The 26797-nt window shown below is 48.3% G+C and overlaps 1 protein-coding gene across 1 annotated transcript; it reads right to left on the bottom strand.

The window, feature by feature from the left end:
• Positions 1–668: 668 nt before the first annotated feature.
• On the bottom strand, positions 669–25851 carry Trib2 (tribbles pseudokinase 2). The gene is made up of 4 exons (XM_026788963.1): positions 25100–25851; positions 24215–24947; positions 18685–18977; positions 669–3064 (listed from the first exon to the last, which is right to left on the bottom strand). The coding sequence occupies exons 2-4, from the start codon at positions 24482–24484 to the stop codon at positions 2596–2598; spliced, it is 1032 nt and encodes a 343-aa protein (XP_026644764.1). The 5' UTR covers positions 24485–24947; positions 25100–25851; the 3' UTR covers positions 669–2595.
• Positions 25852–26797: the final 946 nt, after the last annotated feature.

The following is a 26797-nucleotide window of genomic DNA, read 5'->3' as shown; positions in this document are numbered from 1 at the left end:
TCCTAGTGTTGTCAGACTACAGGCCAGCCACCAGCCAGGCGCTGAGGTCACATGGGTGAGGTCTTCCAATTGTAGACACGCTGGAGTTAGAAAAACTGATCTCTGGGTCAGTCATGTCCTCCCGTACATCATCAATGGATCTTTGGGAGGACACTGAAGCGCTCTGCAACAGAATGCCCCTTGAATAGTTCAGATTGTGTTGTACTGGGTGTGGCCTTCCTCAGACCATCCTTGTGGCAGAAGGGATCGAGGTGTAGAGTAGCAGATATAACTCTGGGGTGACTGTTACACTCCCTGAGAACCCCTCCGCTCTGAGACCACAGCCAGTGAAAAGGCTTGAGACTAAACAGACGTAAAGCGCAGGAGTCATCTCTGACATGTCCGAGCTGTTTCCCGTTTGACGAGACACGTGCTTGTCCATCTGAGGAAACCCATGCCTGTAAATGGAGCATGATTTATCCTTCCTAGGAGTGATATGGTGGGTAATTCCGAGCTATTACATCTAGATTGGCCAGCGTGTGCCCCACTTTAATGAGTTAGTTAGCGCTGATGAACCCTGGTTTGACGGGGAAGAGTGTAAACCTAGGGAAATCATGGATGCCTTGCTTGGTATGGGATGGCCACAGACACATTGGCAGAAAAAAAACATCATTTCCTAGACCCCAGACTTTTAGTTAAATACGCACAATTTTATTGATTGAAGAGATTAGGACAAAAACATTAAACCAAATACAGGACAAAGCACCAGAGGCCATTAGTCCCCACCATGCATGTCACCAATCTTTCCTCCCACCCAGTACTTGAGAGACAGGGGAGAGAGAAGACAGAAGGTCCTTCTTGCCTCAGCACCATCTTCTGACTGTAACAACCCTCTCTCTGTATCTTCCATTATTAAAATAGAACCAAGGGTATATCCATGGCAGCTTTGTCTCCTGATTATGAATGGGGAAGCCACCCTCCAGGGGACAGGGGCTCCTGTGGAGTAGGCGTGAAGCATCCAAGAGTCCGCACACACATGCCACATACTAGAGTGAAGCACAGATTCAAGTAACATTTACACACTAGAGTCCACGTGTTACCTACCCAAAAACAGGACCAATTCACAAAACATATGCAGGCAGTAAAACCCAAATGACTGAGGTACTGGGAACACAAATATTTATGCCAAAAGAGTTCTGTATCATACAGCAATAAAAAAGCCGGAATACAAAAGGAAAACATTTTGCCACTCGAAATCAAATAAGGCTATCTAGAAAGAGCCAAATGAGAGGTTATTCCAGGGACAGAAATACTCAAACAGGGGGACAAATTATAAGTGATAACTACAGCATGTAACATGTCATCCCGTCGACCCGTAATTGAAGTACTGGCTTAATACATCACAATGTGACATTTTCCTTAATAAATACAAGAGTTCTTGAAAATACAAAGGTGCGTATTGGGACAGAGCGCTGTTTGTGTTTATATCATCCCTTCTGTTCAAACCGGAGGGCTTTTCCAAGCCCAGAGGACCATTCTTAGCAAAGAAAAGGAAATAGCTGCCCTATATTTTATACACATGGGACAACCTGTCTCGCTTTACTAGTTTCCCATACAGCAAAAACACAACCTTGAGATCAGCATCATCAATGAGACCTGACTCCAGGAGCCACCCCCGCCCCCGCCCCTCTAGAATCCCTGGCTGTATTCAGAGCAGAAAGCAATGTCTGCAGTGGGAACCCTCTTCCTTCAAAAGAACAAAACCCAGAAAGGAGTTGGATTTTTTTTCTCTTTTCCTTTCTTCTTCCCTCAGACTGTGATACTACATCTGGAAGTTTGACTTCTAATCGTTTCCTGCTACAAAAACAAAAACAAAACAAAACAAAACAAAAAAAAACCCAACTGATGAGAAGCAGAACTGTCTGTCACAGAACAGATCTGCCCCTCCCCCTCCCTCTTCAGGAAGCAAAGCCTTAACATGTCACTTCCTAATCGGAACAGGAAATCACTTATTTATAAGAAATGAGTTGAAAAGCGAGAATGAGAGGTGACAAATGGAACTTTCGTTTTCTTTTTGTTTAGCACCCAGGTTTCAGGTCAGTCTGTGTGCACCGAATTATTATTATTATTTTAAGTGAATCCCATTAATTATTACATAGGTGGTTGGCCTGTTTAGAAAAAAAAATCTTCGATCAATTGTCCCTTCCCTGAATCATAACAAGAAGTTAAATGCTAACAGTGCAATGCCAAGGTGTGTGTTTGAGGCAGAAGAGTTTCAGTTCTATCGAGACCTGCAACTATTTCTGGATAAAATGAAAAGGGGGGGGAGGGGGTAGATGAAGTAGCCCAACTGGCAGAGGGGACTCTCAGGCTACCTCAGGGAAGAGAAACTTAGGGGAGGGGCTCCTGACCATCTAAACCCAACCCCCATCCCACAGGTCTTGTCCCCATGCTAAGTGATCGGTCAGCTCCTGGAAGGTATTCCTCCTCTGAACCAAGAAATGTGTAAATACGAGTGTCCGTCTTGCTTCCCAGCCAGGCCACCTGTGGCCCAGAACTCCTTTCTGGGACCCTCTCTTGCTCCTGGTACCTGCTAAGTGTCCGTGGGCCTTAAGCTCAGTTAAAGAAAGGGTCCAAGTTCTCCTCCATGTTGACATCTGGCACCAGCTGGTCAGATGCCTCTTTAGCACCAAATCCCGAATTCGAGACGCTAAAATCTGTAGAAAACCAAGGATGGTCCAGAATCTCCTGTGAGGTCAGCCGCTCTGAGGGCTCCCGTCGCAGGATGCTTCGGATGAGGCACTTGGCCTTGGGCGACAGAGTTTCTGGAATGTTGAACTGGCCCCTGCGGATCTTACTGAAGAGGGAACTGGGCTCAATGTCATGAAAGGGATAACGCCCCACCAACATGGTGTACAGCATCACCCCCAGGCTCCACACGTCCGCAGCCTTGCCCGAGTAACTGCCAGTGGTGTTCAAGATCTCTGGGCTGACATACGCTGGGCAGCCATGCTTGTCAGAGAGGGAGTCGTCATCGCCCCGGAGAATATAAGCATCTTCCAAACTCTCCAGCTTGACACGAGTCCTGTAGAAAAGAGAGAGAGAGACAGGAGCTCCTAAGGATGAGGGGAGACACACTGATTCATCAGGGCTGCTGCTGTTCGTCCATCCATGCATCCATCCATGCATCCATCCATGCATCCATCCATGCATCCATCCATGCATCCATGCATCCATCCATCCATCCATCCATCCATCCATCCATCCATCCAACCAATGTTACCAGCTAGATGCAACTCATGGAATAGAATACTGAGGCTGGAGGTTTAAGCAATTTTCTTAAAGTCTTTTCACTGGGAAATAAACGAGAATTCCTCAGTTTGCCGGGCGATGGTGGCGCACGCCTTTAATCCCAGCACTCGGGAGGCAGAGGCAGGCAGATCTCTGTGAGTTCGAGACCAGCCTGGTCTACAGAGCTAGTTCCAGGACAGGCTCCAAAGCCACAGAGAAACCCTGTCTCGAAAAAAAAAAAAAGAATTCCTCAGTTTACCATTTTGTTCTTTAGTTGTGCCCAATGCTTCTCTTTGGGACACAGGCACAAGCTGGGGCATTTCAGTATACGCATTCTCCACGACTCAGTCCCTCTAAACTTTGGCATCCAAACATCAAGTTCATCTACATTTGTAGATTTTCATCTGACCTGCCCTGTCACACTTCCAGAGCCCAGGGTCCTTGACCTGGCACCTACCAGTAATTACAGGTGCATGATTGACACGGAACTGTGTGTCTGGGAAGATGGGTATGACATAGCAGCATGAACCCCAAGAGTATCTTCAAACTATTCATCCTATCCCCACCCCACCCAGCTCTTCAAGAACCATGAATGCATACATAGGAACGTGCAAGTCCTAGAGGGGCTGGCAGAGGGGGGAAGCCATGAAAAGAAACTTCGGAGGTGCTAACACTGGTTTACACCATCAACATGACAAGGATCCAGGGTGTCGCCATTGAGTGTAAAATAAAGACATACACAGTGAAAAGGGAAAATCTGGGAAATAAGACGACATCTTACATCAATCGTGTTAAAAAGAAACGAGATCTGAGCGGAGGACAGAGTGCTGCCAGGCATGGGGGTACACACCTGGAATCACAACCCTTTTGAAAAGTAGGAGTTCAAAGACAACCTCAGATCCACAGCAAGATGGAGGCCAGCCTCATCTCCATGAGACCTATAAACACTGTGCTTGCTAGTGCTTGCAAGGAAACCCTTCTGCGTGGCTGGTTCTCAGCAAACTCCTGGAGTTCTGCTGGGAAGGTGGCTGAGGAAAGTTGGAGTTGGAGCTAGGACTTGGGTACACTTATAAGGTCCAAAGATTCACAGCATTTGTCCCCCACATTTCTGACTGGACATGTCTAGGCCTCCACCCTGCTTGTGTGGACGAGCCAGAGAGCTCAATGAGAAAGTGGAAGTGTTGGAGCAAACTACAATGAAGCCACGTTGGTTATCAGTCCCAGCCTGCAGCCCAAGGCCATCTTCCTCCTTTTTTCCCTCTTTTCTTCCTCCCTGGGCCTGCAGGTCTCAGGCTTTCAAGGTGGTCTGAAATCCACTGACGATATCTTCTTAAGGAGAATGCTGGGAGCTATTTACAGTGGAGGGAGGGTGAAAAAGATGGGCTGCTATTAGGGTCTCCTATGAACACGTCAGTGAGTCCAAAATTCAAAGAACGATTGCTTTCCTGGATGGTGTGGTCTTTAGGTGTGTGGACTCCAGCTAGGTTCTACCTCTCCAGCTTTGTGACTTCAGCTAAAGTCACTTAACCTTCCTGTTTCTTAGCATTAAAGAGGAAACACTGGAGAAAATGGTGTGTGTGTGTGTGTTTCATTGGTTTTAATTTTTACCTAGGAACTTTTACATTAAGTAAAATTCAACATAACCATCTTTTGCCCCCGGAATTTTTCTATGTCACAGCTCTGGCTGCCCTGGAATTCACTCTGTAGATCAGGCTGGACTCACACTCACAGAGATCCGCCTGCCTCTGCCTCCTGAGTGCTGGGATAAAGGTGTACACCACCCTTGCCTGGCAATCATATCCATTTTTGAGTGTTCATTTAGCTCACTCTCATGATGCCCACTAATCACCATGCATCCATCCGCACAGAGCTGTCTCGGTGTCGATGCCAGGTTTAACATCCCATAATACACAGCCACAAGGATTCTCCTTTGCCATTTGCTCAGCTGTCATCTAGAATGACCCTACCACACGCATGTTTCTGAATTCTCCCGTAACTAATGGCCTACAAGACTAAGAAGGGAAGACGCTAGCTGTGTTAATCTGGAATTGAACTGATTAAAAACAAATCTTTCTTTCTCAAGCTTACTTCTCCTAATAGGAGGTGGCAGGTGGCGGTGACCCACTCAACAGCCTTACCAGATGTTCCAAGAGGCCCAGAGAGGAGGATATGAGTGCAGAGGGAGGGGATCATGAGCCATAGACTCAAAGGGCTCCTCTCAACAGCTCCTTCCACCCTACTTCATCCTTAAAGCTCGTGCCTAGTGGGGGACCAAACTGACCCCTCTCCCTCAGTTCCCTTGTCTTGAGGGCAGAGTTGCTGCTTTATCTCTGAACTCTGGCTTTGGAAGTAATCTCTGTGTGTGAATGGCTGCCAGTTCAGGAGGAAACGTTTAAGTGTTGGAACCAGAGGGTTCAGGCCCAATAGGATTGCCATTATGAAGCCCTCGAAGGAGTGTCTTGGGTCATCCACATGGAGGAAGTGTCCTTGTCATACTTGCTGATTCCATGCTTGGGTACCTATCCTCCAAATGCGATCTGTGTCCCACCTGCTCCTCTGTGTCTCAAAGGCAGTGTGCGACTGACTCAGTCCCTCTGGGGACCTTCCGTAATGTCCCCTTCTTAGTATGTTCTTGAGTTGAGTGGGTCTCTACTCAAGTGAGTGACGTGAAGTGGGCTCACCTGGAGCCTCATGCAGAGCAGCCCTGTTTCTCCCTCCCATCAGCCCTGCCAATGTCGCTCCCCTCTATCTACATGGTTTGGTATTCAGAATCCACAGACCACCCGGTAGTTGTTTGGAAATGATTCCTGGATTCCTTAGCTCCAGGGGCTTGAAGCGGTAGAGCAGAGTCACTTTGGACGGAGCAGACAAGATCTACTACATGTCGCTGCCGTGGTCCAAGCGCCTTGACCCACTGCTGGTGCCAAATTACTTATAGGAATGACTCCGAGAAGCAGGTATTAACTCTGGGGATTTCTGCTCTGCTGGAAAGGAACGGTGGCTTCCCGTTCTCCTATCTAGCTAGAGTTATGCAGAAATCAGGATAGGCACATAAACCAGGCATGTGGTCAGAGAAGGGAAACGGGATTTCAGGGAATAAACCCCTGGCTCCCCTTGTCAGCAGGCAGTCTTTTTTAACTCTGCGCTTGAAGCTGAGTCAAATCTTCCAATCTGTTGTCTGGTCCCTGCTCATCTCCTGAACGTCACAACTGTACATTCTGACACTCTTCCTCCTACCCCCGCACTCAAAGCATGCCGACCCCTCATCTTGTACCTGTGTGGCCCCATAATGAGGCCTTTAGACTGTGTTCAGGGCCACCATTTTGTCCACTCCTCCAAGCCGAGTCCTTCTCTCTCTCTCACTCCCGTCTCAAGACATTAAGCACATCAGGATAGAATTACCAAAACCACTTGCCTGTTGCTGAGGCTGGGCTGTATCTGGCCAGTGGACAGGTAGCTTTACCCTCCTTCCTGTTAACAGTTCTCAACCTTGTGGTTCAACCCCTTTGGCGAACCTCCATCTCCCATATTTACATTACAATTCATAACAGTAGCAAAATTACAGTTATGAAGTATCAATGACAATAATTTTATAGTTGGGGTCACCACACCATGAGAGATCATATTAAAGGAAGGTTGCGAACCACTGCTTTAGGGGCTACGGCTACATCCAGTAAGGTCTGAGGATGTGGTGAGGAACAGTTGAATTTCCCTGGCTCACCAGGTTCCACAAGTGCTGAAGCCAACGAACTGAGCTGTCCCAGGAACCAGGACAACTCAGATACCAAAGCACACGCTAAAGTCAGCTTCAAGCTCCAGTTCATTCTTTAAAAACTACGAAGCATCATGTCAGATACCATCATCCCTGATACAAGCCAGGTGTTTATGTATCTGCACCTTTTTATATCTAGGTGTTTATGCATATGCATTATGGCATAAGCGACTATATTGGGTATATGTTTCTTTACTGTGAACCAGGAACCCTAGGCCCCGAGGCCAAGTCAATCAGTACACCTGGCTAGGCTGCTGGGGGCTGGCTCCTCAATCTTTCCACAGAGCAGGTTCAGCCACCACCGCTCAGAACCATGGAGTAAGGAAGGTGGGCAGAGCCAGCTTTTACTTCCTTCCATAGCATCAGCACTCAAGGCAGGCAAGGGGAGAGGGCAAGAGCAGCTTGGAGACAGGATGGAGAAGAAATGCAGTCCCTGAGGCACTCCCTAACCTTGCTCCTCCCCGGAACATCCTTGGCTTGTTTACATCACTCCTAACAAGGGTCGGGGCAAGGGCTCTGGATTCTATCTTTAAACACTGATCTTCCAGGATGTTTTCTGTGCGGTGGGGCAGAGGGAAATGAGCCAGGAGGCTCGGGCTTCAGCCTCAGTGCCTGAGGGCCTGTTGTGCAACCACAGGAGCTACCCAGTTACTCCAAGCCCGACCTTTTCCTCTCAGAAAAGAAGCTGCTTCTTCTCCCAGGACTGCGTCTGGGTAAGGGACATTTGCAGACAGATAGGAGCAGACATGAATGAACAGGCTTCCTCTGAAGTCTCCTCAACAGTCTGGGGGAGGGGGCGATGATGAATTTCCCTAGCAAAGGAGGAGTCTATTTCCATAAAAACCAACAAGAGCATCTGTGGACCTGGTGATTCAAATAGCCCACTAATCATTCAGGCATTTCAAAGACGTCCAGGAGCATTTTACTCCACTTGAGCTCCCAAACTAGGCACGAGGGATCTGGCCATGACAAGTAAGGCAACAACCATTCTCTCTGATTTGCTGAGGATTAAATGAAGTAATGCAAGACAGGATATCCCAGAGAGCCCAGCGTGGCAGAGCTGCCTATCACATGGTAGCAACTAGATGGATCCGATCGTTAAATGGAGACTCCCACCCCCAACTGTAAAATCTAGTGATGCAGGCAGAGGAGCAAGGGTAAATGCAAGCCTGGGCAGGTGGGACTACTGGAAATGCTGTGCCCATTCTGTTCACGCGACCCTCTGCACTCGTGCACCGCTTGGTTGAGATGTTCTTGCCTAGTGCGTGCCCCGCTCAGCCCTGACCCTCAGATCCTCAGGATGTGCACCGTGGGGGTGGAGGAAGTAGAGATGGTTTTTGAAGAAGACAGACTTCTGAAAGTGACATGGTGGGCAGAGGGAGGAGACAAGGATAGAGGACAGATAGTGGGATCTGGAAGAACTATAAACTAGGAGCCTAGGACAGACTGCACTCGACCAGGGGAGCTGGCTCTCCCTGCGCCTACGTCAGTCTGTCTCTGGCACAGAAAGGTGAGCTGCCTTGCTTTTGACCCAATGGGTGAACAAGGCGAGCAAGAGGGCAGTCTGTATACTCGATGATGGGCAGCCTAGTGCCAGACTTCTATCACCATGGTCCAACGCCAGCTGAGGAAGCCAGGACCCGCAGAATACAATCCCTCTCTCAGCATCTGTGGAATAACAGGAGTACCCCTCAAAATCCAGGTCCCCCTCACCCATCCCCAGCACAGGCCCTAAAGCGCCTACAATGACCAAGAACAGCTAGTAACGTAACCTCGGGCTTTCAAATGTTTTTCTCCCATGAAACATGAACATACATAACTACAGAATCCGAAAGGGGGCTCTTCCAGCTTCTGTATTTCTGATAATTCTGCAGCTGCCGGGCTGTAAAATCTCCTCTAGGATACCCTAACAGTCTGAATGTGATGATATGAAAAATAGCAGTCACCAAGCTAGAATGACCAGATGCTGGGCTTGGATGGCCTGCCTTCTTATGTCTCATATCAAAAATGAAAGACAGGGATTAGACTATGCACACTTCCTGACAAATATGGGAACTGAGGTATGGAGAATTAAATGCCCAAGCTAGCTAAATTAAAAAAAAAAAAATGACCCTGAACGGAGGTCAGGAAGCTTCGAATGCCATTGTCCTCCCCAAATACATCTTGTCCCCATACTCAAAGAGCAAAGGTGTTGAAGAGCTATCCAAAGGCATACTGTTGATCAGATGGAGACTTTCTTTAGTACTAGACTTACTGACGTACAAACACATTAATTAATTAATTAATTAATGTTAATTAATTGCCATGTGTACTTAATTGTCGTATATGGTTCACAATGTAGACAGAGGTGGATGGATTCACATGCTAGAAGAAAACACTGAGGTATCCGAAACTCAAGGAGACTGGCCAAAGGCTACCTGACAAGGAATGGCAGAGTTGAGATTCGAATTTGAGTTTTGTTTTTAATCATCTAATATAGTATCCCACCTACGGGGGGGGGGGACATAGCAAAATAAAACAAAGCAAAAATACCAAAACAAAAACAGGAAGAAAGGAAAAGAAGAGAAAAGAAAAGACACAGTCCTAACAGCCAGCCATGTTTTGCTTTGAAACCTTTAAGCCTCACCCTGCACTCCTGGCAGGATGAATTGAGGACAGGGTGGAACAGGGTGGGGCTCAACCAGTTCAGCAAAGTGGGCCTGACAGGGACAGGAAATCCAGTGGCAGATCCTCCATAGCTGCAGAAGAGGCCAGAGAAGGCTGTCAGCCTCTGGGTCCAGGCAGACTAGGAGCCAAGGGAAAAGATCAGCTGCAGCCAGGCTGTTTGCTCTGCTCCTGAAAATGTGCCCCTGGTACGAGAAAAAAAGCCTGCTACATTGAGTAGCCAGAGGTGTCTGGGAAGGAGCCACCCAGCACTATAGGAAGCATGGCTCAGATTCTGCAGGCACACCAGAAGTGGGCAGGCTGCTACATAGCACCACACAATCCTTCATTTAATCTCTTTTCATGTACATACAGAATTCCCCAGCAATCAGCTGCAAGCCAGTTTTGCTCCAGGGCCAGTATTAGTGATTCTGTCCATCTCCGGTCTGCAGTAGCTCATAAGTGAGCAGGGAAGCAGCTGCTACATTAGTCAAGAAAACCCTCCATGGTGCAGGTCAGATGTTGACAAAGAGGTAGAAGCCAGGGAAGCTATGCCACGGTATCTTGTAGCACCACACAGCTTGGGGATTGGTTATTTGCGCGAATTGGATGCACAAGACAATTGGAGCGACCCTGGCAGCTACGAAAGGGAAAGGACCTGTCAGGACATAGCTGGGATGAGAACCTGAGGACGCACCCACTGCCATGGAGCCTCCAGCATTGTGGGCATGCCTCTGACTCACTGAGGCTACTGGACCCACAGGGGAAGCCACTGCACCTGGAGTGTCATTCTATTTCTTGGAAGATTCCACATAAGCCACAGCTTGCAGCCTACAGGGCTTCATGCCTCTGGTCGCCATGGAAACAGACAGGGAAACCCGAGGTAGAACACAAAGCCACACTGACTCTCCATTCACCATTTGCTTCCTGCACTTAGAAGCGGCTCCTGAAGGATGTGTCCTACCCAGATCAATCGATTGACTCACCTCTCAGAAAAGCTTCCCCGGGATCCGTGCTCGTGAGAGTGTCCGGTGGTGTGGAGGCTGCACTGCCCAGGCTGGCTCATTATCTAGACAGTTCCTCTCTAAGCCTTGGTGTTGGGGAAGGGGCAGTGCCATGAGTGCATGTGGCCATGCATTCTCTGGGACAGAAGAAGATGCCCTACCTGGCAGGCAGCCCCAAAAGGCCAGGGATCCCCACATATGGGCTAAACCCAGACTCAGTAATCCCAGAGACGCAGGAAGTCTGGTCCTGCTCTTGGCTTTAGTGCAGCCATGTTTGGGATGTAGGAAACACAGTTCACAATCTCACTGTCCCTGGTTGTCTGCCTTGGACTCTTCCCACTGTTCTACCCTGATTCCAGGGATATGGAAAAATCCATCAGTGACTTTTCCTAGCTTCAGGTCAAGGGTAAGATCAGGAGGTCTATCCAGGGCCCTAGCTACCTGTCGGTCTCTTTATTTACTGTTTCCCAGATGACCAGCACCCCGGGGGCAACTGCCTCTTAGAGGTGGCTCCTTCCTGTCCACTCTTGCTGCTGGAGCAGTGAACTATCTAGAAGAACTACTGTCTTCCTCATTCTTGGCTTTCTTATCCTAATGTCAGCCCCACAACCTCTAGCTCTGCAAGAGGGCATAGCAAAGGACTTCATACATATTCGCAAGATCATCTGATTTCAGAATCTAAGCCCCTCTTCCCCTAACCCCAACCTTCTTTTCTAGGACCCTTAAAGAATAAATATAAGCTATGTCTGGAACCCAGAGAAATTTCAGATTGGATCCTTCCATCAGCTAGAGAACCCCCCGCGAGAGCCGGAAAAGCACATTCGTCAAGTGTTTCTGTCCACTGCCTTCTACCTCCTATTTGACACAGACAGGGAATTTTCTTACAATATGTATGTATCTTGGGCGTGAGGAACTATCAACACATCTATTTCACCAACTGTCACTCACCACGCAATTAAAAACCTCTCTTACAGTGCAGGGAAAGAGATGGAGCGCACCCACAGAACAACAGGACTGCCTGTAAGTTTTTGTCAACTGGTGGTACCATCCATAAATGTCAGGGCTCCTCAGAAAATTGAGCTTCAGGTAGACTTTGGCAGCTGGGTCCACTAGGTGTATACCTGTCTAACTGCGTCACCTTGCAGCAACCCTTTTGGAAAAGAATGGGCCTCAACTTCCTTATCTGTAAACTGACAAAGTCTCTGCCAAATGGGTTTAAGTTTGTTCATTCAAATACAGCAGTGTGAGATGGTTCAGTGGTTGAAGGCGCTGGCTGTCAAGCCTGATAATCTGAGTTCAGACTCCCAAATCCATACGGTATTAGGAGACAAGTGACTCCTACAAATTGTCCTCTGGTTTTCACCAAAGCATCCATGTGCCCAAACGCACATATGCATAAGTGCACTTGCTAACATGTGTACACACATGCAAACCCACAATTAACAATTCTAAATAAACATGCCAACTAATTAGAAGTCAGTGAAGTTAAGCACAGTAGTTAGAACAGAGTCAGTCTGGTCCATGGAGGTCCTATAAAAACAAGACATGGGTCTCATTCGGCCCAGTAGCCTCCAGCATCTAGAAGTATTTGGTCCATAACCAGTGCTTAACAAGCATTCCTTGAATGAGTAAAAGAATATCTGCCATTTTAGAGTCATGAAGCTCAGTGCCATGAAGCAGTGACTGGAAGCCGTGATGCAACAATATCTTCATGATCTGGCAACGCAACAGGCTTGGTGCTAGGGGCCTTACATAGAGCATCTCCCATGAATTACAGAGAAGACAAAACACCATGGCGGTGCACGCCCGTAACCTCAGCATGAAGGAGAGAGGCACAAGGACCGCTGCAGGTTTGAGCAAGCCGAGGCTTCACAGCAAGGCACTATCTCCAGAAAGAGAAAAGGTGGGGTTCAGGGTGCAGGAGAGATGGCTGAAAAGTTGAAAGCCCTACTGTTTGTGCAGAGGACCCAAGTTCAGTTTCCAGCACATATTTGGGTGGCTCACAACCACCTTTATCCCTAGGGGATCCAACACACTCTATAGGCTGCTGTGCGCACAGAAGCACATGTGGCAAACACACACACACACACACACACACACACACACACATAAAAATAAAAACAAAACTTAAGAAAGTGAGAGAGGAAGCTGAGATCATAGATCTAAGTGGAAGCACCAAGTCTTTCTTGCCACCTTGCTCACTTCCTACTTTCCGACTCCCCATCAGTTAGTTGACTGATGGAGGCTAACCAGGAAGGAGACATAAATCCTGCCAACCCATATCCAGGACTTAGGCTGCTTCAAGGGGAGGAGTGGCCAATTATCACAGTGATGAGCAAAGCCCTTCCTAAATGAAATTACAGTCTACTGAGAACAAGATCGCAAATAATGTTTCCTTAGGCATAAATCAGTAAACTGAGCCGGCAGCAACGGGTTAATTCCTCACTCAATGTGCAACTTTGAAAATAGCTGTCTTTGAAAAGGTGTCTCCATGGGGACCCATAAGTTTTCTGGGCTCCCCTTCTAGGCAACGACCTACATTCAGATGATTTCTATGTATCCCTGATTCTCTCATCTTGTCATTGGAATCCCATCTGAGCTGTTCCTATCCAAAAAAAGGAGATTCTCATTTAGTCAACAAATAGCAATGCCTACCATGCTCTGGGAGCCACGAATGAAAAACTACTTCTGTCCCCAGGAGGTTCACCAGTCCAGCACAAGCAAGGACGGGGGAACAGAGGGCAGCTTCCTAAGGGGTATTTAGGTCAGGTCGTGAGAACCAAGTAGGAGGGGCTGAGGAGACAGTTCAGTCCACCAAGTGTTTGCTGAGCAAGAATCCGAGTTCTAAATTCATGTAAAAACCCTGGTGGCGGAGGCGGGGCGGGGCGGGGCGGGGTATACTTATAATTCCAGTGCTGGGATGATGAAGACATGCAGATTCCCCAGGGCTAACTGCCAAGTCAACCTAACTACTGGGCGAACCTTGAGTCCCAGTGAGAGACCTTCTCTCAAAAAGTAACACAACAGTTCCTGGCTTCTGGCTCCTGACAAACAGCATCTAAAGTTGACCACTGGCCTCCTCAGGTACATGCATATACATATATGCATATACACTCACTCCTGTGCACGAGGATAAAGTAGGAGGTGTCTGCCATATAAGCAAAGGGATGCATGGGAAACGGACACCTAGCCATCCTAGGGAGCTTGTTAGGGGTACAATGGAAAGAGAACTTTGTCCCACCAGTTGGTACAGGCACAAGGACATATGGTCTACATAAATATGAGCATTTCCTGGACGCTCTACAGAGAGAGAGAGAGAGAGAGAGAGAGAGAGAGAGAGAGAGAGAGAGAGAAGAAAGAACTTACCTAAAATAGAATACCTACAATTTGCAAAATTATATATAGCTATTAGTGAAAGAAAAGCTGAGCCTGGCCTCTAGGGCTCTGATGCATGCCCTGAATCTTTTATCAGGTATAGAAACTTCGGTGGAGGTGGGAGCAACTTAAAGACCTAAAAGGAAGAGCCAACACAGACAACAACACCTTGGAAAGATGGCCTCAGCCTCTGCTGGTGGGGAGGGAGGAGGAACAAGCAGTACAAAGCCCACCTGCATCCCTAGGCCTCCCCCTCCTGGGAGCCCCTGAGTGCACACAGCAGGTCTCAGCGCCCAGCCTGCAGAGGCAGGCACTAAGCAGACAGGCTGCCACACAGCAGATGAAATGAAAGCAACCACCTTAAGAGATAAAGATCTGTGGACCAGCAGCATGTAAGAAGGCAAGTTTCTGAGTTCACATGGGACATTTCTGTGCTGGGAGATGTAAACAGTGATCTGAGGTTAGGGGGGTGGAGCCTAAGGGGGGCAAGAAGTCTTGTCCCAGGAGAAGAAGCTAGCTGGACAAAACAGACGGAAGGTCACGGCCGGAACAGTGTCCTACCGCTTTCCTCAACAGCCTATGGATGCAAAGATATAAAGGGGCGGGGGTGGGGGGGAAGCAGATGTAGAGGCCAAGGTCAACACCCTTTCCTTCTATGAGGAAGGTCTTCCTAGTTCTATTTTATAGTCAAGGCAGTCTGGGCATACAGCTTCGGTGTTCTGTCAGGGCTAGATTTCTTAATAAGTACAAGAGCAGGGGTTGGAACCCAGACAACCATTTTGGCTCACTTCTCTTAAGTTCAGACCTTCCTTTGCAGGGTCCATCTGAAACACACGGGTCTCTAGCGATATGCTAACCAAGCAAGTAACCCGATATAACACAGGCATGGAGGTACTGGGGATTCCCTGTGGCAATGTGGGTAAGTTTTCTCTCTTTTATCAGATTGGGGGAGGCCATGAAGGGTTCTGCAAGATTGAAAGGTGCCCCAGGAAAGCTCAATGAAGGTTGGGGATTCATCAAAATGAGGCTCACTGATGGTGGGTCTTCAGGGTGAACACTGGAGAGGCACTCCAGACTGCAGAAACACACTCCTTTCCTGAGTCTAGGTGGAATCAACCTTACACCGGAAGGAACTACTATCCACAGGCAAGGCTGCTATAGAGCATGACCTCATCCTTCATCAATCATGAACCCACCAAGCCTTCTGGGCTGTCCATGCTTAACGGCACTCTTCTCCCCCAATGACTTCAAGTTCAGCCGTCACATAGAGAGTGCCTACTCTGCATTTGAGTCATGACATCTTCTTCCTGAGTGCTAACCACCTTCCAGGGATGCTACGGTTACAGCAGTCTTCTGGAGGAGGCTGCAGCTTGTAAACAGGAAGAGACACTCAAGACAAGGGCCTGAATCTAGAACTTAAACCAAAGCCAAAGGCTATCAGGTGAAGCCAAGCTGTCAACAACCCAATATAGCAGGGGCGGGTACACCGGCCTTGAGTCTGCACATGACCTTGCGTGTCATCAAAATGACATCGTGTTGGTAAAGCACTGACAGTTCCACTAAAGAATCCTTCAGAGATGGCTCCAGGTTCAGTCAAAGGTAGTCTCCCATCTAAAACCTACACAGAAGTCAGTGCTTGTTCTAAACAAGTGAGACTCAGTCAACTCTGCCACAGGATGCTTTACTTTCTGTTGCTCTTGGGATCAGAAAACAGAAGGCATAGTGCCCATGCCTACAGACTTGGGTAGCTGAAGCAGGAGGATACTGAATTCCAAAGTAGCATTGCTATATTACAAAATTATCTCAAAGGGAGAACAGATGAAAGAGAGGAGAGATTGCTGTTGGAATAAGCAAACAAGGAGCTGACATAGAAGTCCTTCTTGGTTGTTCCGGGGCTGTTTCCAAAGGACCACAGAAGAAAGGGCTAGAAATCAGACAAAGGCTGCCTCTGGGCCATGCTCTCTAGTGTTCGGTACCATGAGGATAGTTATACTTCTTTGACTCACTTCCTTTATTCGCTGGAGGTATGTGTTGTAGGAGGCCACTTGTTCCTTTCCTGGCCACCCAGACTTGAAATAACCACACAGAAACTGAATAACTGAATTATTTGCAATACTGTTTGGCCAATAGCTTAAGTGTATTTCTGGCTAACTCTTACATTTTAAGTAAACCTATTTTTATTAATCTGTGTATCACCACATGGCTGTGGCTTACCGGCAAGGTTCTGTTGTGTCTGTCTCTGGTCTCTACTTCTCTTGAAAAGCATGGCTTGTCTTGACGGTGCCTTTTTTCTCCCAGCATTCAGTTTAGTTTTCTCTGCCTAGATCTACTCTACCCTATCACAGGCCAAGACAGATTCTTTATTAATTAACCAATAAAAGCAACACACAGACAGAAGGACTTCCCACACCAGGTGTGATTTTGGGATGTGCTACCCCGACATTCCCTGATGCCTGACTAGGTCTCTAAAGGAATGTTTAATCATGCAGAGCCCATGGGAGATGGCTAGAGCATTTGAGGGCTCATGTGTTCTGTCAGATAAATGGAGTTCTTGACAGCCAAGTTAGCTTCCTACAGACATTCATGCACCTTCTGCTCTTTCTTGGTGTTAACTCTGAGGCTTCAGCAGTCCCATTTTCATAGACACTGGCTACAAAGTGCACATGGGCTCAATGGTGGAGTGCTCATCATAATGTCCGAAGAGGGTTTGCTCACCACGCCTTACTTTTGTAGGTGAACAGAGGGTAAAGAGAATATCTTAGGTCAACACATACTCATCTTTCAAATGAGAACATCAAAGAGGCAGAAACATGTATGTTAAAACTGAAGAAGAATGAAGAGCCACCATGGCAAAGCCATGACAACATAATGAGGACGAGCATGAGGTTGAGAGAGGGCATCCCAAGGTCATAAGGATGATTAAAGACAAAAGCATAAGGACCAATCACCTGTGTTTCAAGGGCTGGAACATCTGACTGAAGAAGGGAGAAGGTGAGAATCACCCACATCCTAATCTTAGGGGAGCCTGTTTCTTTACTTCGTTAAAGAAAAAAAAATGAAGCCATTTCAATAAAACATCAGCTCCCAGAGTTGCTAGTGCCCACCCACTGCCACATGTAAAAATATGCAAAGGATAACCAACCTTTATAGGCACAAGAAGCCCAGAAGCTTTCTACATGTTGTATGCACAGCTGGATTATAATCACCCATGAAATTATTCCATTTGGGTTAAGTAACAACAGGCCCTTCTCCTTTGCTAAGCCCCAAGTGCTTGCCAGACATTAAGTCCCCAATTAATTTGAAACATGGAGGAGAAAATAAACAAATGAGAGAGAGAAAGAAAGAAAGAAAGAAAGAAAGAAAGAAAGAAAGAAAGAAAGAAAGAAGGGAGGGAGGGAGGGAGAAGATCGAAAATGATTAGATCAGGCTCATGGAGAAAGGGACAATGGACTTCTGCAAACAATGGCGTGAAAATATCACAGGCCACCAAGCTGGATGTCAAAGAAAACAGAAGGCAGATAGGCCTGCTCCCAAGTTCTATGTAATTTACAGAGAGTACCAAAGAAATGTCAGCAGGATGAGGGCATGAAGGAAGTGGACCAGACTGCCATCATATGGTCCAGCGGAGAGTCCTGACATTCCCTACCCTCTTCTCCAGTCAGAACGATCAAGTTCAAGACTTGAGACTCCATGGACTCAGGTGTGTGGATCCTCTTAAACAAGTCTTGGGGCATAAAGAACAAATGGGTGATGAGGGCTCTAAATGCATTGCTTGCATCCCTCTAAGAAAATCTATTCTTCAAAGGAAGTTTTACGAGCGAAGAGAAAGATGGGCTTCTCAGAGGTTGGCTAAATGGAACCTGATGAGTTAATGGTCTATCCATGAAGCCCAGATGCTCATATCTTGAACAGATGCTTCTTGAGACAGTCAGTCAGGCCTCCTAGGTGCAAAAGCTTACACCATCAGCTCCTCACCTGGCAAGCCAGTCCTTCCAACGTTACCTCTGATAGGCTCTTCTCACCTTAACATGTTTCTTGGTTCTTCAGGATCCAGTTAGAACTAACAATCCCTATGCCACATCACACAGGGCTGGGGACTTGCCTCTAGCTATTGTAGGTCCAGTGTCTGACATTCACTACCATTCCTGGGGGGCACACCTACTATATGCATAGGAAACAGTACATTGTAGTGGGAGGGCTATAAACAATGTCCTCTAGGTAGTGAGTGTTCCGATGGCACAGGGTCTTTAGAAGCCTGTCTTTGTCGACTTCAAAACTGCCACACTGGCTTGTAGCCCCCTTCAGAATACATTACACAAAACACACACATTCAGCAGGCCACAGACTAACCCCATCCCCTGGCCTTTGAACATTTCACGATAGGAGCAATGGCTTCTTGTTTGCCGAGGAGAGCGCGGGGACACCACAATATTCTCTCTTTGTTCTCTTTGCCTTAACCCTCACCTGGACAGCAGGCAGCAGAACAAGCTCCCTGCCGATGCAGATGGAGACACTCTATCAAAGCAGCCACACACACCACACACACACACACCACACACACACCACACACACACACACACACACACACACACACATCTGCATGGGTTGAGCCACACTCACCTCTCTTCATCCTTGAAGATAAATTTCCGTAGCTTGAGGTCACGCAGCACCAGCCCTCCATCGTGGCAGTGGGCCACGGCTGAGGCAATCTGGTAGAACAGTCGGGCTGCCTCCTCCTCCCTCAGCTTCTTGCAAGTGCGGACAAAGGAATGCATGTCTCCATAGCTCCGCTCAAAGAACACATAGGCTTTGGTCTCCCCCAGGAGGATTTCTGTGATTTGGTTGATGTTGCTGTGGGCAGACAGGCAGAAACACGGGGCCAGGGACTCCTGGTAGCAGCTGATCTCAAACACCTAAAACAGAATTGACAAGACCCCAGTCAGCGTCAGCGGTGCCTCCTACGACCCAAACCACAGAATGCTGAAGCCTCCCACGGGCTTGTGCTCTGACATGGCATAAAGGGTATGAAACTCAGACCCCGAGCACATCAGTTCTGCCTGCTACCCGCTGTATAGTGCACAACTAATCTCTTGACCGCCCAGAACCTCCTAATCTTTGTCACAAAATGGGTAAATGAAAATTGATTCAATATTGGGGGGATTTTAAGGGGAAAATGAAGTAAATAAACAAACACTAAGCTTTATTATTCAGTGTGTGTGTGTGTGTGTGTGTGTATGCCTCTGTGTCTATGTGTCTGTGTATGTGTGTATGTGCCTATGTGTCTGTGTGTGTCTGTGTGTCTCTCTGTGTGTGTCTGTGTCTCTGTGTCTGTGCCTGTGTGTCTGTGTGTGTCTCTATGTATGTATGTGCCTGTATGTCTGTGTGTGTATGTGTCTGTGTGTGTGTCTGTGTATGTGTGTGTGTCTCTCTCTCTATGTGTGTATGTATGTGCCTGTGTGTCTGTGTGTATATGTATGTGTCTGTGTGTGGAGGCCAGAGGTCAACCTCAGGTATGCCTCCTCAAGAAACTTCATACAGGGTCTCTCACTGGCCTTGGACCTAGAGAGCCTTGGAATCCTCCTGTCCCTGTATTATCAGAGTATGCAACACCACATTTAGCTTTTTAGATGTGAATGTCAAGGGTCAAACTCAGATTTTGTTTGTTCGGCAAGCACTTGACTGTCTGAGCTAGTACCTAAGTCCAAAGGGTTTTATTATTCTCCCCAGCAGAGAACATATTTATAGGGGAAAAAATGGCTACAAAAAATAGAGAAAAAAAATCAAGTGACCACTGGGCCAAAACATCTATTTATGTTTTATAAGTGCACCAAAATGCACACGAATGAACAATTAATTCATCATACATCTAGACTTTCCTTAATAGTTCTCCACGTGCGATGAATTCATTTTACAGATGGGCAAACCGAGGCAAAAGAAACAAGCTTAAATCTTGCCCCCAGTGGCAGCGTTAGGAATAGCACATGAGCCGTCTCCATAGGGGATCGGACTGGCTTCCTTCCACAGATACCTAGATCAATGAATCAATCATGCAATGAGTTTTCTATGAATCAGAGTTAGCCTGTGAAATGCCACCTCGCTGTTCCTTAAAAAGAAAAATGCACCGTCAATGCCTTCTGAACAGATCGACCTAAGAGAAAGGAACACAACAGAAAAATGTTGATGGTGGAAAGGGGAGCTTTCCATTCATTTCAAAGCCTATACTAACTCAGCTAGACCAGCACTTAGGATTGGAATGGGGTTTCCCTTGCTCTGGGCAGGGTGGGAGGGATGTGGGGAAGGGGAGTGTTACTTGGAAGTGGTATGGGGTGGGTGAGGGGGTGTTTCCTTTAAAAGCAGGTCTAGCAGAAACTCTAGCTTGTCTTCCGTGCAGCAGTGAGCGCCTGTCAGTTGGTCCCAGGTGAAACCCCGTCCCCAGCATTTGGAGAGAGGTAGGAGAGATGCCAGAGAAACCCCCTGTCTAGGGGATCATCATCATCACTCTGGCTGGCTTCATCCAAATAGGATGGATAACGCACAGAGACAAAGAACCTCCCTCTTTGTAAAAATACCCTGACCTAGACACCACAACCTTCCCTGGGTCCTGATCCCACCCACTCAATTCTCTTCACTGCCAAGGCTCAGTCTCAAATGCGTGCAATATCTTAGAACCCTCTGAGGGATTCCTGGACTTTCTGGGGCCCATGCAGGAACACAGGCTGCAATGTAAAAATCCAGGAGTTAAGTTACTGAGCATTAAAAAAGAAAAAAGAAAAAAAAAAAAGAAAGGAAGGAAGAAAGAAAGAAAAAAGAAAAAAAAAACCTGTGAGTCAAACAGGGACAATAAGCACCTCAAGGGGGCTGGTGCTAACTGGGGCTGAGGAAGCAAAGTCAACAGAAAGGCTGTGAATGAGCCATAATGAGGTAGCTCAGGAAAGTGGCACAGCTGTTGCCACTACACCCTCGAATTTAAGAATGAATGCTGGAACCTCCCCGGAGACCACAAATCACACCCAGATATTGTCAAAGGATGACCTCAGAGCGGTGACCTCAGAGGCCTGCTCAATTAGGAATCTGAAATGCTTGAGTCAACCTTAGCACAGAGACAGCAGGCCACAAAACCAGGGAGGAATTTCATCGAGGAACACACACGAACACACACACACACACACACACACACACACACACACACACACACACACAGTGGCTAATATCAACAGGCTGCATTATGTAACAAGCATGATTTGCTCTGCAGGGCCAGGATGTGGGTTCTGTCTCCACTGCCTACAGTTCTAATTACTTATAATGCACTTCCTGTTTCCAGTTACCTTTAAAATAACAATAATAAAAATAAAACAAAACAACCTTCAGCTCAGCGTGGTTAGCCTGCTCTCCCAGAGCGGGGCTGAAAAACTGAATGGACAGAGAATTAATGAAAGTACCCAACAAATTCAGGGTCACTCTCCAGTGAGTGTGGCCATCCCCTTTTGTGGGAGAGTGTAAAACTGCAAAATGGTGCACAGAAAAGGAAAAAAAAAAAAAAAAAAAACTAAAAGAACTGCTTATGTCCTCCTACACGGGAAGGAGCCAAACTTTTATTAGTGGCTATAACAGGCATTTATAGGATTGGATTGGTATTTAAACAATCACCCTCAAGTGCAAAAAAAAAAAAAATCAAGCCATGAGCCTTGATGCCAGCTCCTTTTAAATGTTTAATTGGGAGCCTTGGTTATATAATGTGACAGTTCAGATAAGGCCCTAAGATCAGGCCACATTCATCATGTCCGAGGGGGGAAAAAAAAGAAGCGCCCATTCTGCCAAGATAGTAATTATGTCATTTTGCACAGTAGCTACAAGAATTTTTGTGAAAACAGCTAAACAACCCTTAAAGATCTGCCCCTCCTTTGGCCAACTAAAGTGGGCACGTGGAGACAATAATCAGGCTGGGGAATTTGGGCTATTTTCTTGGAAGGTCTACTCTGCATCCCCCTCCCAGAAAAGAATGCCCTCCAGAACCCTCTCCAGAGTCTTCCCCAGTAAACACAACCTTTCTGTTTAATCTGCTTTTGCACTTTTTCTTGCAAGAACACCCAGCTAAGAAACAGGAACCCCACACGCTGCTAAGACATCAAAAGGAGGTGGATTTAACATTGTAGCAAGCTTTAAAAAAAAAATGCTTCACAGTGCATATATTGGGGTAGCTCCCAGCATCACCCTCATAAAACTCTCCTGCAGAGTCTGGCACACAATTATGCTTGTAGAAGTCACCCACAGCACCTCGGGTAAGAAGGCAGGAGAACAGAAGCTGCCGAGTTGTAAAGGGATGACCTCTGTCAAGCAGAACAATGATACTGCACTTAAATCCACTTGCAGCCACACTGTAATTGGTGAGGGGCTGATTCAATCTTTGCAATAACTAAACCAGCAGATTAAGTACAGTTTGGGGCCAGAGAGCAAGTCTGCAAACGACACTGTAAGGTCAGCCTACAGTGAAATATGTCTTGAAGGATCTGAAATGAGAAAGAACAGAGGCCAGAGACAAGCCTGGTTTTAAACAAAGAAATAATAGCAAGATGCTCCTGCAGGATTTGGCAGCGGATTCTCATTACTTAAAATCATCTCTAGCCTTTGGGAGGAAAAAAATAGTAAAATGCTGTGCTGAAGTTGAGCAAAGGGAGGGGGAACACCGACTGCCGATGATGGTGCATATTTCATAGGAGAATGACAGCTTGGTGGATTCATTCATTTCGAAGGATGACTGTCCTATTGTGCAGTGTGCAGGGCTCTCCACAGGCTCAGAGTTGCCTACTGAATTTAATGCTTTAGCTGGGCATAGTTGCTTTTGATTACACTAACTTGGAGAAGATGCAAAAGCCCCCAATGCTTAGTACATGCAAAAAGCAATATTTAAAGAGTCTTTGGTTTCCTTTAAGTTCAGAAATAATCTCAAAACTGCCTGGAGATCTTCACCCATCCGGTTTCTGCAAGGAAAGCGCTCCAATTCAACACGAAATAGGGCGATTTCACAAAGCCGCCAGCAATGAATGAGGAAAGTGTAATACAGTATTTGTAGCACAGACGTGCATGGGACCCATTTCAGAGGCAGCAGGAACCCCACTTCCCCCTCAAGAAATAAAGAAAACAATGCAAAAGACCTAAATTTTAGTGGTAATGTATTCTTGGTCCACATCCAGTTCTAGGTAGTATTGCTCTCCCCTGCATAGGAAAGAGACAGTAGTCGAATATTTTGTTACTACTCTCCTCAGTCCCCTTGGTGAATGCACACAAAGACACACAGACACAGGGAGACACAAAACGGTCACTGTTCAGGGTCAAAGACAAAAAGGAAACTGACGTGCCCTTCTTGGTATTAGCACAGGGGTTCCAAAGGACAGTCTCTAAACAGGCAACGGTGGTGTTGTGGGTGCCATGGGAGCAGCCACCAGGGTGTGCAGACAGGAAATCTGAAGACGCGAAGAAACCCGGACAAAAAGACAGAGCCAGAGGGTTCCTTGCTCTCCCAAAAGTGCGCAAGGGGTTGATTTCCATTCCAGCCTTCCTTTCCAGGCTCCAAGCAAAAGAAAAGGCTTTAAAACGCCCTTGCCCACTAGAGCCCTGGGCTCAGCCAGAGGGGACAGTGTTTTTGCTTTTTGTTTTTTGTCTCCTTTAAAGGGTACCTTTGGAACAAAGGTTTAGCACCTGCAGACTGCGAAGAACAATGGCTACAAAGGGAACCAAGTGAGCGGTGTCTGAAAACCAACCAGGGATTCCCTAGTCCTCCTGGGGAGGGGAGGGGGCTCGACGGAGAGAGAAATCCCCAGGCAAGGGTACCCAACCCGGTGCACAGGAGTTCGACCAGCTTCCTAGGGCAAGCGTGTCCGTGCCCCTGCTCAGACTCACAACCCTCCCTGGCTCTCCCCAAAACGCCCCCGCAGCAGCCCGCCCTATTGTCTGAAAGGGTCTAAAAACTTCGCAACTCGTCAAACGTGGACAGACACACAAATAAATCCATTTAACAAGGCCACGCGTAATGATTCCACGAACCTCCCTCCCCTGGACTCCAGGGCTCAGCGACCTTCCTCCCTATCCCAGCCCCTGCCAGAGGACCCGGGATGATTTTTTTTTTAAGCAAAAGTAATGTCGGGCTGGTTACCTTGCACACCAGCTCCTCTCCGCTGTGCAGATGTACAGCGCGGAAAACGTGGTCTCCCTCCAGAGGCTCCAACAGTAAGTATTTCCCGATGCAAGAAACGCAATGCGACAAGTTCGGAGTCTCGGGCGGGCTCGGAGAGCCAAGGTTCGGGCTGAAACTCTGGCTGGGCTCAGCGGACCTTATAGACGACAGCTCTTCGAAATCCTGGGTTTTGTTCCGCGATCTCCCATATCTCGCTATTGTGATAGGGGTAGACCTGTGAATGTTCATGAGTGTGGGGAATCGCACACGACCAAACAAACAAACAAACCAAAAACCCCGCTGGAGAGATGGATGAGACGCGGCTGCAGGCGCCTCGGTGCCACCGACTTAAAAGGATCAAAAGGGGAGGGGACGCTACTAGGGCTCCGAGGGGGAAGAGTTAGGAGCTAGCCCCCGGATGGGCGCCGCAGGGCAGGTCCCCGGCTGCGAGCCCCGCTCCCGGGGGTGCTCGCTCAGCAGACAACTCAGGTCCTTTTGTTACCCCGACGCAGCCAGCGCGGTGCAGAACCACGCTCTGGAGTATGTGGGTCTCGGTTCACAGCGTGGATCTGAACGAGTGAGTGTGCCTCTGGCTTGCGGAGCTGCAGCGCCGGAATCCCGAGCGATCCCCAGCTGAGGATCCGCAGACCGGGCGGAGGAGCCCTACGTGGAGTTTGTGCAGTCTTCAGGGAGCGCGCGGAGCCGGCTCGCCCTCCACGCGTTAGAAACCAAACAAAAAGAAAAAGGAAATAAGCACCAGTCTACCGGCTCACGCCGCGCGGCAGTCAGAATCCGCGCTGCACCCCCCTTTTTTTGGTGAAAAGGGTGGGGGGCGTGGAAGGGGGTGCTAGAGAGGGTAGTTACCTAAGTCTTAACTGTAGATGGCGTCTGAGGCTTTTCAAAAAAAAAAATCGCAGAGCTCTCAAAAAAAAAAAGTAGACAGGAAAAAAAGCAAAATAGCAAAGGAGCATTTAACTTGGAGAGGTCAGCGGTGCCAACAAAAGATTGCAAAAACTGAGCAGGGAGTGCAGGAGTGGAGGAGGCACAGGTTCCGCGACAAAGCCCAAGGCTGAGCCCGCGCGCGGTCAGCACCGGCTCCTGCTGTCGCCGCTTGCTCGCGTCCGGGATCCTCCTCCGAAGGAAGCAAGAAGTGCGGGCGGTGACCTGGGCAGACCAGCGACCAGCGGTCTCTGTGTCCCTGGCAGGAGCTTCCAGGGGTCCTGCAGGAGCTGGCAGCAGATGCTCCCCGGACCCTGCCAACCAGCGGCGTTCCTTTCCCGCTGCACAACTGGGTCTTGAGCCTTGGAAAAATTTGCAAACCACTCTTGCCTTCAGATGCCTTGCGACCAAATTGCACGGCGGGGTTTGTTCTGGAGGAAAAAATTGAAATCGACGGCTTTTCTTCCTTTATTATTTTTTTTCTTGCCACCCAGAAGTAGGAGAGGATCGTGTATTTAAAAATTAAAGGGGATGGCCAGGCGCCCTAGGCCAATCCCGGCGCTCAGCACGCCCGCATCCCCGGGCGAGGCGGTATTAATAGTTACTTACGTGGCCGGGGATCTCGGAGCGAGCCCGGCTGTGTGTGCGCGTATGTGTGCGCGCGCGCCCCGTTCGCTCGCGCTCGGTCTCCCCATTCAATGTCACCGACACATTTCCTCTGAGCCCCCGCCCTCGTCGCCGGCCCCGCCTCACCCGCGCCCCGGCCCCTGTCATTGAACCGGGCGCCCATCAATCAGCGGCGCCGCTGCCAGTGCGCGCACGGCTCCCCAGCGCCCGCCGGCGGCCAGGGCAGCTGCCGTCACTCCTGCAGCGCCCCAGCCTTGGGCGCCGGCCTCGCCCCTGGAAGGCTTGGCCAGGAGGGAGGTAAACAGTGCTTTATATCCTTCCGCGGTCCAGGGCTCCGGGCATGCCTGGCCTGCTGCGCGCGCTGCTGAGCTAGGAGGGATGCTGCGGTGTGTATCTACCCCTGCCGCCACGCAACCAAGGCGGGCGGGCTCAGGTTAACTTTGGGAATTAGATCCTCTTCGTTCTGGTTTTCTGCAGAAAGCCTTGCGTCCTTGGAGCTTCGGGCCCCCTCTGCTGTGATGTTGACAGAGGAGCTGCTTAGTTTCTGAAGAACGATTCTTGCAACAGCCCTGCTTCCCAGTCTCTAGAATTAGTTTCATTCTTTCCAGTGCTTCTCATTTCACAGAAGTCACAGAAGCCCTTTGTGGGCTTTTGGTCGGTGTCACCACCTCCTCCTCCCTTCCCCCACTCCTCAGTTACAGGATTCGAGATACTTTCAGCATCTTTTGTCTTCAGGGCAAGGTCTATTTGGAGGCTCAGGGAGAGGCACCTTTGCACCCACACTTCCACCGAGTGATGTTGGCCTCCAGCCAGAGCTGGGCTTCTCAGGAACACATTCAATGCTGGGGTCAAAGGAAGGCTGCACTTTCTCCCCAGGCTTATTCTTAACTTCCTGGGAAGGTTCCGGAATACTGGCTTGAGCAGACCCGGGGAAAGTTCAGGCCAGGGCTTCAGACTTCAGCTTCTAGACCTTACCAAATGCATTCTGGTAAAAGA

Source organism: Microtus ochrogaster, unplaced genomic scaffold, assembly GCF_000317375.1.
Source record: "Microtus ochrogaster isolate Prairie Vole_2 unplaced genomic scaffold, MicOch1.0 UNK10, whole genome shotgun sequence".
Taxonomy (NCBI): Eukaryota; Metazoa; Chordata; class Mammalia; order Rodentia; family Cricetidae; genus Microtus; species Microtus ochrogaster.
Note: the sequence above shows the minus strand (reverse complement) of the source record. Positions and strands in the feature narration are given on the sequence as shown.